General features: G+C 36.7%; 2 protein-coding genes across 8 annotated transcripts in view; one reads left to right on the forward strand and one right to left on the reverse strand.

Moving 5' to 3' along the window:
• CEP89 (centrosomal protein 89) overlaps window positions 1–17,168 on the reverse strand; it is a 26,747-nt gene extending 9,579 nt beyond the window's left edge. For 3 of the 7 annotated variants that reach the window (XM_040707070.2, NM_001389555.2, XM_040707071.2), the window contains exons 1-17: window positions 17,077–17,168; window positions 16,167–16,273; window positions 14,792–14,947; window positions 14,022–14,229; window positions 12,433–12,535; window positions 11,677–11,705; window positions 11,177–11,231; window positions 10,414–10,629; window positions 9,917–10,059; window positions 9,478–9,528; window positions 8,362–8,445; window positions 7,369–7,472; window positions 6,831–6,946; window positions 5,577–5,757; window positions 4,754–4,921; window positions 3,955–4,096; window positions 1,206–1,295 (exon numbers count right to left, since the gene is read on the reverse strand). In XM_040707070.2, coding sequence (XP_040563004.1) covers window positions 1,206–1,295; window positions 3,955–4,096; window positions 4,754–4,921; window positions 5,577–5,757; window positions 6,831–6,946; window positions 7,369–7,472; window positions 8,362–8,445; window positions 9,478–9,528; window positions 9,917–10,059; window positions 10,414–10,629; window positions 11,177–11,231; window positions 11,677–11,705; window positions 12,433–12,535; window positions 14,022–14,229; window positions 14,792–14,947; window positions 16,167–16,273; window positions 17,077–17,115 — 1,992 coding nt within the window. In that variant the 5' untranslated portion in view covers window positions 17,116–17,168. Of the gene's footprint in view, window positions 1–1,205; window positions 1,296–3,954; window positions 4,097–4,753; window positions 4,922–5,576; window positions 5,758–6,830; window positions 6,947–7,368; window positions 7,473–8,361; window positions 8,446–9,477; window positions 9,529–9,916; window positions 10,060–10,413; window positions 10,630–11,176; window positions 11,232–11,676; window positions 11,706–12,432; window positions 12,536–14,021; window positions 14,230–14,791; window positions 14,948–16,166; window positions 16,274–16,622 lie in introns of all 7 variants that reach the window. The other 4 variants (XM_040707073.2, XM_040707074.2, XM_040707072.2 and 1 more) reach the window with 4 other exon arrangements.
• Window positions 1–17,231, forward strand: part of FAAP24 (Fanconi anemia core complex associated protein 24) — a 56,614-nt gene that overhangs the window by 5,823 nt on the left and 33,560 nt on the right. Inside the window, exons 6-13 of the mRNA XM_040707076.2 lie at window positions 3,117–3,189; window positions 3,873–3,946; window positions 4,415–4,676; window positions 4,785–4,988; window positions 7,416–7,509; window positions 8,755–8,977; window positions 14,038–14,231; window positions 15,363–15,696. The gene's annotated coding sequence lies outside the window, so the exon portion shown is untranslated. The remainder of the gene's footprint in view (window positions 1–3,116; window positions 3,190–3,872; window positions 3,947–4,414; window positions 4,677–4,784; window positions 4,989–7,415; window positions 7,510–8,754; window positions 8,978–14,037; window positions 14,232–15,362; window positions 15,697–17,231) is intronic.

Consider the following 17,231-nt stretch of genomic DNA (forward strand, 5'->3'; position numbering starts at 1 on the left):
CAGATTTATTTTGCTTGACATGGTTCAAAGCTGTGTCTGATAAGTAACCCTTAGGCTGCATTTATCGGCTTTACTTGCCTGTTCTTTATCTGCCAATTGAATTTGTGCCATATGTGCAAAAGGCAAAAATGCACTACTTTGTTGACTAGTGATTAAAAGATGATACTAGGTATGAAGGATACATTGTTCTAGGACTGCTTATAACTAAGTTGATTTGAAATGCATAAGTTGCCTCAGCAGAACTTCAGCAGGATGGCTAAAGAGGCCCAAGGTGGACCGTGCTTATTTTGGGGGAGCCAGACCAAGTCAGGGTGATGCTGGGCATGCTGATATCTGCAATTGCAGGCACTCGCAGAACCTTCAGAGCAGGCTCCTGAATTGTTCAGGACTGTCTCATTAATTTTCTCTGACATAAAGCAGGCAGTAGTGTATGGAGATGACAATTCACAAGAAGAGAGGGATAACATAGCTGAAGGTAGCAATATTTTCTCTAGTGTTATAAAGGGTAGGCTGCCCAAGGTCATGGCATCACAGGCACATAGCAAGGACAGAAGATGAGCACTGATGGTGGATATAGGAGCTGGTACCGAAGGACACATAACCTACACTCCTGTAAAGAAGTTCTGAGAAGGTACATTCTTGGCAGTCTAATTCTGTTACGCTCTGTGTAGTGAGTTATGTGGGAGCCATTTATATTGTAGTACAGATCTTCTGTTACTTCTCCTGAAGTAACAGTTTTAGATCACCATTTTAGTAACTGTGAATAGAATAGATATTTGGAGTTTATTTGAAACAACTGCTGAACAAAACCATTTTTATCAATTACATACCAATTAAAAAAAACGTGACTACTTAAAAAAAAGTCTCATTGTAGGATAGTTCTTCTTGTATATGGCTATTTAGAAAAAGAAATGCAAAACCTGTACACTTGAGTTGAATCTTTTCTGATTACAAAGGGAAAAAGTTAGCATTAAATGTTCTGCTCCAGTCAGACTTGTTAATGTTCATTCAGTGACCTAGCTGACAGGCAGCATTCAAGTACAACGTCAAAACTTATTTGTGATGAGTGATGACTGATTTCATTTTTAAAAAAAAAAACTCAAAATCAGCATCTTTCATAACACTGATACAGAGTTGCTACTGACTTAACTTCTTATAAAAATAGTTTTACAGAATATTCAGAATATAGGTTAGAAATTGTTTACCTTCACTTTTTCTTCCAACCTTCCTAAGCGTAGACTGCCTTCTACTATTTTGTTTAGAACTCCATGGTTCTCATTTTCCAAGCACCTGGCCTGCAAACATATTGTGTAGATATAACTAAATATAACCATTTTCTAAGGCAGACAAAATACATAGGTTGAGGAAGACAAAGATTTTCTGTTTTGAGTTCCAATAGTCTTAAGAACTAAGAACCTTCCAGTACATGAAAGGAGCTTACAAACAAGAGGGTGACCAACTTTTTACACAATCTAGTAGTAATAGAACAAGGAGGAATGGCTTTAAACTAAAATTAGATTTAGGTTAGATGTTAGGCAGATGTTTTTTGCTGGTGCATGGTGAAGTACTGGAATGGATTCCCCAGAGAAGTTGTGGGTGCCCCATCCCTAAAGGTGTTCAAGGCCGTGTTGGATGGGGCCCTGGGCAGCCTGAGCTGGTGGGTGACAGCCAGCCCATGGCAGGGGAGTTGCAACTAGATGTTACGGTCCCTTCTAACTCAAGCCCATTCTATGAGAAAAAGGAGGAAGAATACTGAAAATTATGCCAATAATGTTCAATTAATAATTTATTAACTGTAAATACTATTTGGCTAACAAAATAATGCTTTATTTCTAATGCTTTATTTTGAAAAGATCATAGTTACTGCAAACCAAGCCAATTCTGCATATTTTTCTACAAGTGTGTGTATATATATTTAGGGATTTGTTTTGTATGGATGAGACTCATCCTTTCAACCAGAAATAGCAGAAATAGCTCTAAAAACAAACTTGAAATTGGCAGGGTTCGTGTCTGGAACCTGTCACGTGGCATATGAAATAATTTATACTAGTTTCCATCGTTATGCTTGTACTCCATTCTTTCTTAGATATAAAAAGCAAACCATAGAATGTACAGGCAATACACAAAAATAATTTTAAAACTGTAAGAGGTTTCAACCGCTAAATCTACTGAAAATATTCAAGTGAGAAATCAGCAGTGCCTAACAGCGATGAAACTACTCCCATCACTGCTATCTAATTTACTGACAGGTCTTTCGCAGACGTCAGAATTAACCAGCATTACTGAAGTCTGGGAGCGTTATGCTCAATGACATCTTGATTTTCTTTGTGGCAGCTGAATCACCCAATACAAAGAAATAATTTTGACAGCTGCTAATTTAGGATTAAAGTTCATCACTGTTGCACTGTTGTTCTATGTAAATCTCCTGCTTAAAAGCTGCTCCGTTTCAATGTATTTATCAGTAGACTGACACTTGTCCTGGAAACAGTAAATTTAAGAAAATGTGTTTATTTTGTTGAAATGTGGTTAGTACAGAATTATTTCTAACTCTTAACTAAATAAGAATGTGGGCTAGTTTTTAGAGTGCTGTCCTGTCTGCTCTCCTTGTTTTCCTGGATTAAATCTGTATAATGTGAATTTCAGTAGTAGAGAATTAACAGCCCAAAATGGAGAAGTAATGAAGGGAAAATAAGTACATATCATCATCATCATCTGTACACACAAGGCAGTGTAATTCAAAAGGAAGAGTAAAATTCTATCCTGTATGATAGGCGTGGCTTCTGATTGCTTGGTCTATTTACATGTGTTCAGAGCAGGCTGTATCATAGTTAAATGTGTTTTTGGCTGCTTTCTGTGGACAAACTGAGCTTTTTGCAAATGAGTGAAACTTGATTTTTTTGTGTGTGTGTGTGTGTGTCTGTGTGTAGTTTCAGGTGCTGGTTTCTGAAGGAAGAATAACATGTTAAAATGCTTCATACTTAAAGACAAGGCTTATGTCTGTGGTGATCAAAGTTTGTTGGGAAATCTTTTCTTCCAGAACAGGCTTTTACTGCTAGAAGTATTCTGAACATCTGTTAGGTTGTTGTTAAGCCATAGTTCGTGTCTTGTGCTTACAGGTAATTCTGGATCTCTGATGTTTGTAATGTGGTGTGATGAGTATGTAAAAGTAGACATGCAGGAGATTGAGAGGTAAGAACAAATTGCTCTCAGTGCTAGGATAATTACTGTTCCTAGTTTCACAGTCCTAAGCCTGGTTTGCAGGTGGACCTGCAGTTCTCCTGTCCATTACTTCTAGCAACAGAAGCCAAAGGAGCCTTATTTCAATGAGGTTTTTTCAAATAGTTTTTGTGACCAATTGGAAGAAAGAGCATTAATATGTTAAATTGAAACCATTCCTGAGATACTGTAAATGAAACAATGCATCTATAATAAAATGCCAGCTAATATACAAGCCAGGCACATAGACTAAATAGAAGTTGTTCCAAAACTCTCCACAAATTTGTCAAAATAATGCTTCTTTTTAGTGAGCAGTTAATGTGTATTTGTATCCAAAATAGAAGGTCCATACATATCACTAAGCACCACAGCTTACCATCTGAATCAGGAATGCATATAAAGTATTTTTGGTTTCATGCTATTTTTCAATATATGCTGTTTCAGCATTTGAAGCCAGTATCTAAAATCAGCTTAAATAATAGGTACTATTACAGACTCTAATGCTGATGTGAATTAAGGCTTAATTAGGTTACCCCCAGAAACTAGGGGACATGCTTCTAGCCACCCTTCTATAAAATAATCTTTTGTTGTTTCTATCTTATTTCCATTATCCATTTATGTAGCTAAATCAATCAACTGAAATTATCTATTTTCAGTAACTCAAATTAATATGAAGAATTGTGCTAATAAGATGGTAACTGAAACATCAATTAAGTCAAATTAATGAAAGGTAATTACCAAAAAAATAAGATGATCGCGTTCCTGAGCTATCTTCTCCACCAAACTGATAAGGTTTGTCAGATAGTGATGGGCTGCAACTTCTTTTTCGATTGCTTCCTCCAACTGCTGTTTCAAAAGACCTATTTTCTTCTTTAATCGCCTATAAAATTAAGAGGAGAATCTTCAGATTGAGAATTAATAATGGCATTAAGAGAACTTGCATGGTAAGTGCAGGTCAACTTGCACAAGTCTCAAAACCAATCAGATGTACTTCTAAAGATGTGCTATCTTGAAATGTTTTGAGTGCTGAAAGTATCATTGCTCATAACTTTGTTTTTATAATATGCTGTGTGAATAGCAACTGTAACAATTATTCACAAGAACAATTTCTGTAATGGCTACAAGCTCATATTTATTAAATATAACAGTAGTATTGTTGTTACTTTTTAAAAGTCTGTTCTCCCTCTGACCCACTCAGGTATATGTGAAAATCCACAGATACTGGAACATCCTATTTATCAGGATATGCACATGTGATTAATCACTGCAGCTCACTGCCATCACTGAAGATACATTCTTAATTTGCACGTAAAGACAAATGTATGTGAAAATGTAAACAGTTTAGCAAAGTTATTGAACAACCAAGCCGAATAAGTGTGGTAAAGATGTATTTGAGGAGATGTGGTTGCTCTATAATAAGCAGAAATGACACGCTGGGATGCGAGACGATGTTTTTACAGGTATTGCTGCTGTGGTATTTGTAGAAATTTAAGTACTGAGAAGATGAGAATGTAGTACAAAATGAAAAAAGAGAAACCTGTTTGTTTTCTGTGTCATTTCCATCTCAGCTTCCAGGGCCGTCTTGTCAGCCATGAAGTTATTTTTTTGTAAAAGCAGTTTCTTGTTATGAGCTTGCAGTGATGCAATCTTTCCCATGAGATCCTCCACCTCAGAGCACTTTTTCTCCTGCTCCTGCTGTAAATGGCTGCAAAAACCAATCACATAGAACAGGATTCTTGTGTACACTTACTTCAGTATAAAGTCAAATTATGGTAAGATTATCGTGTTGAAGGTATGAAAAGGGTACATTAGTAATGTTTAGTGTTCAGTGGTGCCAAAGAGTGGTTTTACAATCTGATGACGTACCAATTTGTGAATGAAGCACAATACAAGCAAAATTAATAAAATAATTCATCCTGGCTGCGATTTGAAATAATTTTAAATTATAAAACATACAGTCCAAAATGCATTTCCTGCCTATTTTTTTGAAGAAACCGTTAGGCAGAACTTCTAGGGAAGGGATTGTACCAAGAAACAATGAATTTACTATCCTCAGGTGAAAGAAAACAAATTTACACAATGTCTTTAGATGAGCATTACTTCCCAAAATGCGCTGTGTGACTGACCTTTTATCATTTTCATGCCTTCAGTGTTGAGATTTACTTTTATAATTTTAATTGTCTATAAAAAGCAAGATAGTATTTTCAAAATACTGACAGTTCTTTATGTGTGAAGTTAACTACCAAAATACAGAAAATTACCAGCATATCCCTACCCACAAAACGATGCATGCATATAAGGATTTGCTCATGTGAATATTGTGTAGAATTGTTCCTTTTGCGCCATATGCAAACTCTTACCTTTTTAAGTCATTCACCAAAGCAAAGTGCTCCTCTGCTGCTATTCTGCTATCCAGTTTGGCTTTGAGCTCTTCACAAGTAGTATGTAGAGCTTTCAGCTGCTTCTGGTAGTCCCTGATCTGTTCTTCTTGACTCTGTTTCTTCTCTTCTAAAATTACTATCTGTTTGGTCAATTTTGAAGCTTTTGGAAGGAAAAAAAAAAAAACACAACTGGGTACAGTCACTTAGATCTCAAGCCAATAATACATTAATTAATTGTTCTTTATAGCATTATGTAACAGTGGATTATGTTTTAAGTTTGTTTTTTTTTCTGTCCTAATTTGTTTGGGGGAAGTGCCAAATTTTTCCATAGTTAGGTAGATAACTAGAAATAGGAGGAAAGTGAAACTTTAAAAGCAGAAGGGAAACTATTTCTGGAACTGGGTGTCAGATAAACAGAGAATTTCAGAATTAAAAGTTGGCTATATATATATACATTTAATAAAATTATTTTCATCTAATTCAGTATTGTTACTATAAAGCTTATGATATTTATCAGGACATCCTTATCTGTGAATTAAAATTCACATAACTCATACCTTCAGTCTTGCTTTTTTTAAAACAGTTAACCTTCGTTAAGCAATCTTACTTTCAGTGCTAGGATTTTACCCTGTAACATGCCAGACTTTTTTTCTCAATACTCAATCAGAAGTCTATTATCAGAAATTATTGACAGGAATTGGTTGACATAGAACATGATTATTCAACTAAATACAAGCCTCAAATAAAACAGTATTAAGTAACCAAACTGATTACTACTTGACATATGTATATTAATCTAAGCAATATCAGACTATGAAAGTAAACTCGCATGCTGCTACCTGTGATAGAATCAACTATATTTTATCAGTAATAAACATTCATTACAAAGTAGAAAAATGAACAGATAAAGCCCACAGATTCTAAATTGAACATGAAAGCCTGTAGAGTTCTAAGTGCTCTTGAAATACACTTGCTTTACTAATTTCTTTTTTTTTTAAAGTTCTGGTCACATTTTCAGAAGAAGGAAGTCAAAACTGAGTGTCCTGTATAGTAATCAGTGATAGTGGTACTCCTTCCTATCAGCTGACAGCCATAGCCTGACTTCATAGTAGTACTACCTGCACTCAGTAATGCTTTATAAGCATCTTATCAAGTTGAGGGAAAAAAAAAAATTGCAGTACTGTCTATGGGGTAGAACATGCAGTTGCTGTGACTAGCAGCTCAGGCACATACCTTCTTGAACATGTTGACTATGACTGTCTTTTGCTTTAGCTTGTTGAATTTCAAGTTGCTCCATCAACAACCTGTTTTCTTCCAAGACCAGCCTGGCCTGAGTTTGTAGCTGGTGCCTGCAATAACAAGCAGTTTATAAAACGACTGTAGTTTATATCCAAAGGAGAACACAACTGACTTTCAACAGTATAAACTTAAAATTATATTTGAATGCCTTTCAGTAACAAATGAAAAAGCTTCATCAAAAGCAATCTCAGAACCCAAGGTAAGCTTGCTAGAGACATAAAATGTCTTCAAATAATTTACATTTTTGAAGACATTTTTTTACAATCTAAATAAAAAATTCACTGTAGAAGGAAGGGAAGGTAGGTATGTGTAAATTAGAGTCAAAGAATCAGAGTGGTTGAGGCTGGAAGAGACCTCTGCATGTCATCTGATCCAGTCCCCTGCCAGTCTTAAGATCTGTTATCTTGTGCATTTGCATGGAGCAAGCAAAACGATTAGTACTTTTTCATTTATTTCTCATAATATAACTTGCCATTCTGTAGTGGTAATTAAGTTATTTTTATTTAATTGCTCATGCAGGTCTTCGTTTTCCTTCACCAGCTCTCTGACTTGCACTTTAAAGTTCTTCAAATCCTCCTGGAAGATAAAGGATTTCAAATTAAAATAGTTGGAGGTAAATATTTTGGTTTAATTTTTACATCAACAAAATATGCATGTCTGAGTGCCTCCATAACTCCCATGTTAACAATGTTATCTGAGTAGTTACTCATCTTGAACTCACGTGTGCATAGCTAAATTGAGGTGTTTGTTTTTTTAATTGTCATTTGAATTAAGCATATTAAAAGTAAAACATAGATTCAAGAACATGAATTCTGGAATCCATCAGATAATAGTGTGCATTTTCAGTATGAAATATTGCTCATTCTCTGACTTCAGTGTTTGAAGGAAATAAATTATTCTGAATAACAGTTCTGCTGTGAAGCTCATGTAGTTCCTTGGATTTGGTTATATATGGCTTAAATGAGAAAAGATGAGTGCCTTGGTGATCTTTCTTTGCCTTTTGTTCACTGTTTGAAAAAAGATTGTCCAGAAACAATTTTTAAATTTAAAGGTTTGGTGATAAAATACATTTATAAAGAGCAAAAACAGGCAGCACCTGATCCTGAAATAACTTGAAATAAATATACTACTTCCGCTAAATCCAGAGCCCAGCTCATACAGGGCACTGGCATCCCCATTGTGAATGGCAGCAATAAAATCTATCTTCTACTGGCTGACTTTTTATGGTTTATTCAGAAACTACAATTCTTATAAATAGCAATGTTGTACCTCATTCTATATCTGACCAACCTGAAAAAAAAAACAACAAACCAAGCATTTTAACACAGAAGAATAACTATAGATGCTAAAGAAAAGGTCACTTTTAATTTTAAGCTGAAAACAACTTTGACAAATCCCTGAAAAATAAATAAGTAGATCTTTGTGCTTTACTTTAGAAGTATTCTTTCTTTGAATGACAACTTGCCTCATGTGCAAAATTTAAATCTTCCTTTTCTTTTATTCTGTCTTCATATGCCAACAGAAGAGGTGACAAATACTTCATATCCAGCTTAAGAAAAAAAGTAAAAAAACTCATAAATTAAATATAAACCATTATCTCATCAATAGTTTTAATTTCTCATCCTACTAGCTTTTTTCATTGCTAGCTTTAAAAAACTAATGAGGGCTTTCCATTGCTACTAGTTCTGTGTATAGTTGAAGGTGGACTAAATAGTTGGAGAGCTCTTCAAATTATAGAAAAGATAATTATAAGTAAACTTGCACAAAGTCAAAATACTGTTACTTTCAAAGGGACCTGAAAGTGCTTTGTTCTTAGTTGCACTGCAATTCAATCTAGAAACCAATTTTTTTCTCGTAGGAATGCATACTAAAAAAATCTGTCCATAAAGAAGAATTAGTCAGCTATTTCTAACCTAGGCATTTCAACTTGGAAAACTCATCTTCACATGCTGCACATCACAGAATGAAAGAACTGGTGAAGCTGAGAGGGACCTCTGGAGGTCACCTTGAGCAACTTTCTGGCTCAGGCAGTCACCTAGAGCACTGCCCAACACCACTTCTTTGTCATTCTGACTGAGGAGGTAAGGTTTAATTTTATGGGTCTCAATGAAATGATTATTTGCCTACGACTTTCTACTAGTGGACCTGTGATAATTTCTATAATCAGAATCTCTAAAATATGGTATTTTAGTATTGTTCTCCAGAGTTTATTTTAAGTAATAACAATTCAGATTAATAATGAAGCAATAGACCTTGAAACAAAGTATATGTCAGACAGTACTCAGTGAAGATGGTATTTACAATTCTCACAGTAGCTGTACTTGCATTGCTTTCATGAGTACAAATTTGTTAACTATATGCAGCTTGTAGCTTATCATGAGTTCACCCACATATTCATTGCAAATTTTTGCACTGCTTCTGTCTTCATGAAACAAATGTTCATCAAATTCTACCACTATATGACTGTACAACAGCATCACTAAATAATATCCTGTGAGTTTGAGTATTTTGATTCTAGCAAAGAAATTCTACTGCTTTACTTGAAAAGGAATGAGCAGATAAGCAGAAACATACTACTTACCAGCCATGGGGGTGGTGGTCCTTTAGAGGGCAAACCTTTCAGTTTTAGATGCTAAAAAAGGTATTTAAAAAGAAACTGAAATTATTTCCTGCTCTTTAAAGCTCCAACATCAGTCACTGCAAAAGTGTACAACTCTAACAATTACCCCCAAACAGGCTTATGTTTCTAATTACGTGTGTTGCACATGTAATGCATATGCAGTCAACAAAACTGAAATTTCAGCATCTTACTGAATCTTACTGAACTTACTTATTTTTAAATGTTAGTAAGTTTTTAAAGTTAGATTTAAAGGTAAGTGCTTATTCTAAATTTCAGAAGGAAGCCTATGCCATTTGTAGACTGAAGTTATTTTATCTGGGTTTACCCCAAAAAACTCAAAGGTGAATTAAAGCACAATTGGACATTTCCATACAGACTGCCATTATACCTACATTCTTACCTCTTCTTGGGTCAGTGGCCTGAATTTAGTTTGATAGCGACTTAACTCTACATTCAAACGATGGACTGTCAATTTCAGAGCATCATTTTCATCTACAAGTTCTTGTGCTTGTTGTCTCAGAGAAAGTAATTCTGTAGTCTCTCCTATTAAAACAAATACCCTATCCATTTCAATCAAATTTCAAGAAATGTTAACATTCATTTGTTAATTTTAAGGAAAAAAATCTCAATAAGCTAGAACTACAAGAAAACATCTCTCAAAACTGTTAGGGAGTAAACCCATGGAAAAATTACTAACACAAAGAACATGGAATGACATTCTTTCTCACAGGCCTCTAGTTATTCCTTGGCAAAAATCCACTAATACAGAAAACACTGTACAAAAAATCCTTCTGCACAGCTACTTGCTCAAATCAGTAACAGAACCTACTGCCCTAATAATGGGTTATAAGGAATTAGAAAAATCAAGCATGATAACTAGCAATATGTGTCTCCTACCTTCATTGCATGTCTTTGCAGCTTCTTTAAGTTTTCTGTTTTCTTCTTCTAGTCTCTTCAATTTTAATTGCTGTTCTTCCATTTGCTGTTTTATTCCCTTGAGTTGTTGGCCCACAGCCTGGTATGCCTTGTTCAAAGACCAGTTTTCTTGTTGTAGCTCTCTGAGCTTTTCTCTAGTCATATTTTCCCGTGATTGCCTTGCACGAATAGAGACATCTGTAGATGCCAAAATTCAATATATTTTAATTATATTCAGACTTGAATACAGCGAATTTCAGCAAACTATAATCCATTTTTTCTATTATTGGCATGAGTGGTGCTACGTAAGATATGTAAATCAACTCATGGCTTCCAGAAGATTAAGGTAAGAAAGAATGAAAAAGGTGTACACGCCTCATGTCAACCAGTTCACTTGCAGTGGGATGCTTAGTAATGGTGACAGCCTTTAATATAGATGAAACGTAGGGGACTAGAGAAGTCCAGTATAACTTTCATTTCATTACATTGTCTAACAATCACTTCCTTCCTATTTAAAAACATCACTTAGATTAGAAAATAAAAACAAATTGAACACCCAACATAAAAAGCCTAGAACTACTGTTTTAATACATATCACAACACTCAGCATTTTTTTCGTCTGTGCAGGAGGAGTACATTTTTTCATGAATTAGGCTTGCTGAGTATAAGCTGGAAAATGTATTTTTATAAACATGCATTCTTTAAAGTGAGGATTTGCATAATGTCACAGAAGAATCAGAAATACCTGGGGATGGTGGAGGCTTCTCCCGGATAAGACTTTCAGCTAATGATTTTTCTTCCTACCAGGAAAATAACAAAAAAGAGACAGTTTGCTCTAAGTTATCATACCTGAAACACACTGAGCAGCACATCAGTGCTCGAGAACTTAAGAAACAGAACTTCCAAAACAGCAACAAAATTGAAGGTTGGACTCAGTGCTGCACTTGTCCTTTATCTGTTTTTGATATCTTGTTACTTACCACTGTTACTGATCAGTCCTGAACACCTGAAACAGTATTTTCTTTTGTTGTCAAAGATGTACAGTTCTCAAAACGATTTCATAATAGATTTAAAAAGAAACCAGATTTCTTGCCCTAACAATCTGAATATTGCTCCCTCTTTTTACTTTGTATGAGAGACTGTAGGATAGTCATAAAAGATAGTTGTATACTGGCAGCTCTTTCTAACACCAGAACACAATATTTTCCAGAGTGCATCACAAATAAACCTTCTTGTAAGTCTTACCTTTGAATTCAAGCCAAGCCGTTCATTCTCTGTTAAAGAAAAGCAGATCTGTGGGTTAATTAACAATGAAAGTATTGGTAAGCCTGTAAATTCTAAGGGTGCCTATGGATACTTAACTACACATTATGTACTGCAAGTAAGTGCAGAAAAGTCCTTCTAAAATCCCGTTAGTGGTGTATTGGAATACTGATGTGATACCTTACTTTACCACTCAGCATATAAATATAATCATGGAAGAAATGAAATTGTTTTCAGGAAAATGTCTTTACAGCTGATTTTCAGACATGTTGTTTTCTTAATCCAAAAAAAAAGACTAAAGATATTTTCTTTTTATCTCCTTAACCATTCTAACATTGGAAGTTGTTAGTACCTCTGTGTTTTTTCTTCCATTAAAGCTTTGAGAACCATAACGCTCCAGTAGCGTTTATAGAATAAAATGGATTGATTCTGGCATGTATATCAGAGAAGTGGTAGATTAGACTGAAACTCTTAAACATCTATTAACACTCTATTTAGATGTTAACAGATTGACTGTTAATAGATGTTTAAAAGTTTCAGTTATAGAGTGGCTATAGAGCAATCTTCCCTCTATGCAAACTCTTATTTTTCTATAACTACTAGAAATGACTACTTTGTAACATTTCTTTGACTGTTGTTTTTTAAGGGAATATGTCATTACCGTGTTAAATTTAGGTACCTATTTTCTCCCATGATATTAAATGGTAAGGCATTTTGTCTTAAAGTAAACTTATTTACCTTCAGATTGCACATTTGACTCATCCACCAACACCTGAAACTGACTTTCATGAGATCTTTCTTTCTTCTCAGCATTATTACTAGGAGATGGTTGAAACTCTTCCTGTGTATAAATAAGACAAGCCCTTCTAAATCATAACACTGTTAAAATAGCCCATGACAGAGCATCTTGATATGTGTATGAAACCTTTACTATAATAATGTCTTAGTCCCATTTAGAATTATACTCCAGAATTTTAAGATAAATGATACAACGTAATTCTTGGCTTCAGGACTATAAGTAACACATAAGCCTTTCCATGACCAGCGGGAGTTGAACAACTTGGATCATCTGGACTATCTTGTAGGCCTTTTTTGCTTCAGATCCCTTGCCCAGTGCAGTCTTACCTGCCCTGAAGCTAGTCTCTGTGGATGCCCCATCCGTGGATGCATTCAAGGCCAGGCTGGATGTAGCTCTGGGCAGTTTGGTCTAGTGATTGGTGACCCTGCCTGTGGCAAGGGGGTTGAAACTACGTGATCTTTGAGGTCCTTTTCAACCCAGGCCATTCTATGATCACAGGGTAGTGTTCCTTTTCAGCTTTTTTTAGTTAGAGAGTCTGTGAAATTATGCTATATTTGCATGTTCTGTGTTGCATCTTGGGTGATGAGGCACCGGCACAGGCTGCCCAGAGAAGCTGTGGATGCCCCATCCCTGGAGGTGCTCAAGGCCCGGCTGGATGGCCTGAGGTAGCCTGAGCTGGTGGGGGGAGCCCTGACACAGGAAGGAGTTGGAACTAGGTGGGCTGTAGGGCTCTTTCCAATCCAAGCCGTTCTGTATCTAAACTTGCTCTTTAACAAAGCTCTGCCATTTACGATTTTACAGTACTCAGTAAATAATTTTTAGCAGTCTTAGCTGTTTTCCCTTGTTGATTGCATAGCAGCATTCCAGTATGCAACACAACCCTTCTTCCCTCTTCTCGCTGATTACTGTCTCTTCACCTAGGTTTGTTTTCCAATTCCTTTCCCATACATAGCATTTTATTCCTTCTGTACTACTCAGTTACTTCTTCCTGTTTAAGTTTTTGTAGCACTATGGACAAAGATGCAAACTGTACTTTAAATGTTACATCAGCAGTCTTAAGCTGCTTCCATGCTTTAAATACAAAAAAATCCACTGGTCTTTGTGACAGAAGGTCATGTCTTCTGTTTGATTCTGAATGTTCTTCTCTCTGAATGGGTCCTGCTCCTTAGCACAGTTCTGAATCAATTACTGAGTTTTCATTATTACCTAAAAGTACTTAAATATCACACTCACAGTAAAATATTGGACACTACCAGATTAAAACAGGTACTTCCATTAAATCTATAGTAAAAGCAATAATATCAGTGTTTTCCTATTAAGAAATATGTCCTAATAACCATATAAGGAACCTGTGAGGATCAAGAAACAAACTTAACATGTTGAAGAGTAAATTGATGGTGATAACATGTAAATAAAAATGGAATAAATAAGTAAATAGTAAGAAGAGAATGACAAGCTTTAGTAATATTTAATATTCACACTAATATATTAAAATACAATAAAGGAATTAACTGATTAAAAATACTACCTTTTTGTTTTTACAGGGAACTGCATAAATCGCATTGGTGTTAAAGCTTTCTCCCTGTTTCTCATTACTCTGAGAGCTGGATTCTGTCTCTGCCTCTCTATCAGCATCTGAAAGATAGGTTTCCATGTCCTCATCCTCGCAGTAACTGCCTGTTATCTCCAGTGACTGTACAGGAGATCTGTTACTGCCATCAAGTTTCCAGTTGGGCCTGTAAGTAGAAAACAGTTCAAAGCCTGCTTCAGTGTTGCTAAATGCCAGTGGAGTTATCAGTCTGAGAATGTACACAAGTCCAACAGCAGAAACAAATATGTAAGCTTTAGCTGCAAACAAGGAATCTAAGCTATGCATACACTTCAAAACAGAAAACACTGAAACTGTTCTCCTCTCTAGTTTAAAGAAAATACCACGCTAGAGATCAAAGGCTGCTAATTCTACAGAAAGAGTAGCCTGAAATAATAATTTAGCACAAAGGAATTACCTGAGATAATTCAGATGATTCTTCAGTGATTAACTATATAGCTGATAGACATTTGGCAGAAATAATGTTTTTTATGTGCAGTAGCTGTACAATCCAGACCTCCCTCTCTAGGGACGGTATACATCACTTTATGAGAAAAAGAATAACAGCTGTGGACTTTGGACTTAATTTATGAAGTAAACTGGTTATAATAGTAGGATTTGAATTAGTTCTCAGTAACTCTTGGTTAAAATTATTTCATTAGAAGATTGTTTTTCTAATCTAAGATAGCAAAATAGAAAGCATATGCTACCCCATTCTGAGCTCTGTGACTGTTGCATATGGTTCAAAGCCCTCCTGTTCTATGTGGGCGGAATCGCCTTCAGAACGCGATCGCTGCCGAGGCTGAGGAATAGCAACTGTGCGCCCTGTCAGTGTTGTTGCAAGGATAGCTGCTGCTAAAGCAGATCTAGAAGAAAACAGAAAAAAAGAAACAATACAATACTGATGTCATCTCTGTGCTGCACACCTTATATCCTCTTCCAATGTAGAATGTCTTCATTATTTAAAAAAAGCCAGAAGTTCAAAGTTAAAAAGCATAAACAATACTGAAATTGCTAAGGGACTGGATTTAAACCAGTTAACTCCAAGATAACACATAAAATCAGCTGTGCTCTTAAAATGCAGGAATCTAAGAGTACAGTATGAATACTATTAAGTTTTTCCTAAATCAGATGCATGAAAAAAGAGTATACTGAATTACATTTCCAGAATTCACACCAAAAATTCACAGTACTTAGAATTCACTTCAGTCCTAATAACAGTACCTGGAGGCAGGTTGAGAAACTGTACCATATTTTGCTATTTTGTTTCCTACTTCCCAGGAGAAAACCACACAGAGTTGTTGATGTCATTACTGATGTGTGAAGCTGTGCATAAATGCTGGAGCGTTACAAACCAGCGCAAGTGCAAATAGATGGACGTGCTTGCTAGTGGGATGCTGCAGAGCAGAGTGGAGTAAGATGAAGATGAATAACAAATGGGAACAAAGATCAAAGAAGAGGAACGATGAGGGCTGTAACAGGAATGACAGCAGCTGGAGGTCAGAAAGAAGAAATGAACTGGAATTGAGCAGGAATAATACGGACACCAGAGAGAATGCAGAAAACAACCAGAAGTGAATTAAACACAGAGAAAGCAAAGAAGAAAAACTGTAAGGTACTACAAATGAAACTAAATGTATATTTTCATGTTGTGCTACTTGCTTGTATTGCTAATTCAAACCTAATAGTGGTTCTATATACAAGTTATTAAGTCCCCGTTTTGTTGTTGTTGTTTGATGCAATAGAATGGCGGGTTAGTAATGTTTAACTCAACTTTTCTAAGGACTAGAAAGCCTCCATTCATGGTACTTGCACTGCTACAGTCGTGCACTGTAGCATCCAGTTCAGAAACGGCCCTAGCTTTGAAAAGTCCATTTGTCTTTAATAGACTCAGATTTATAAGTTACACAGAAAGGTAACTGTCTTATTTGCTTATCGTACTTTGGAACAGCTCCGCCTACAAAACATTGTATTTATGAGAAGGCTTATGTGAACACTACAGCAAGGACATGCAGCTCTGCTCATTATGCATTCCGTGTGCTATTGCAATTGATGAAAGAAAAAAGGAACCAACTCAAAACCTACCTGGGCCTTTCTGGAGAAGGGTTTGGGCTACGAGGGGGAGGGGTGCGGGGAACTGCAGGTTTAGGAGCTATGGTAGCAGCAGGGAGCAGGCCATGAGCTATGTGTCTCTGAACGATTCAAAACAAAATTAGTTGGCAATGACTTTAAGGATCGCAGTGAAAAAAGTACAGAACCGAACATGCACAAAAACTAACTTCACAAAATAATACAAAAGGGAAGAACATTCACATGCGATTAACGTGAACAGAAGACTTGAAATGGTTTCAAGAGTAACTTCAGAGCATGTATGAATAGCTAATGGCGTTCAGAAATGCAGCTTACAAAACAACTGCAGACCAATGGCTGTGCCTTCCCCACTCATGACATTGCTATTTGCAAAATCAGAATTGCAATGGGCTCCTTTTAAGTCTTATTTTCTGTACATACATAAGGAAGGCATACAGGAAGTTACTTTACTTCTAATTATTTGAGCCTTGTTTCGCAGTGACAGCATTATTCCCTGTCTTGTACAAAAGGTTTGTAACCTGCAGTCGCTGCAGTAGGAGATGAACAAAACGCTAGGGAGATTTTAACAGCAGTTTTTGTAATTGAGAATTTTTCTGTATCCTCTCCAACCGGATAATTAACAGGAAAACGGGGAACGACTTCTGCGTTCCGGGGAGCTGTACGGAGGCACTGCAGCAGATGCAGAGCAGCCCGGCGCGGCAGGGCCCAGCACAGCGCTGCCCGCTGTCGCCACGTGCCGGGCAGGCTGCACGCGCTGCCCCGAGCCGCGGGAGCGTTCGGACACCGCCCTCAGACACACGGTTGGGATTTGGGGCGGGGCCATGGGTCGAACTCCACGGTTCCTGTGGGACAGCCTGCGGTAACCGCTACGCGGAGCTCCGCGCCTGCCCAAGGCGGTACTCACGAAGGGCCCTTCGCGGCCTCTCCTGAAAACGAACGCCATCGTGGCTGAGAACGCGCTCCACCGCCTTCCGCTTTTCCTCCGGACGCTTCTCCAGGCACGACCGACCTGCTAGCAACAGTGCGGCGGATTTGCTGGGAATTTGCGCTCCGCCAATC

Source organism: Gallus gallus, chromosome 11 (assembly GCF_016699485.2).
Source record: "Gallus gallus isolate bGalGal1 chromosome 11, bGalGal1.mat.broiler.GRCg7b, whole genome shotgun sequence".
In the NCBI taxonomy this organism is placed as follows: Eukaryota; Metazoa; Chordata; class Aves; order Galliformes; family Phasianidae; genus Gallus; species Gallus gallus.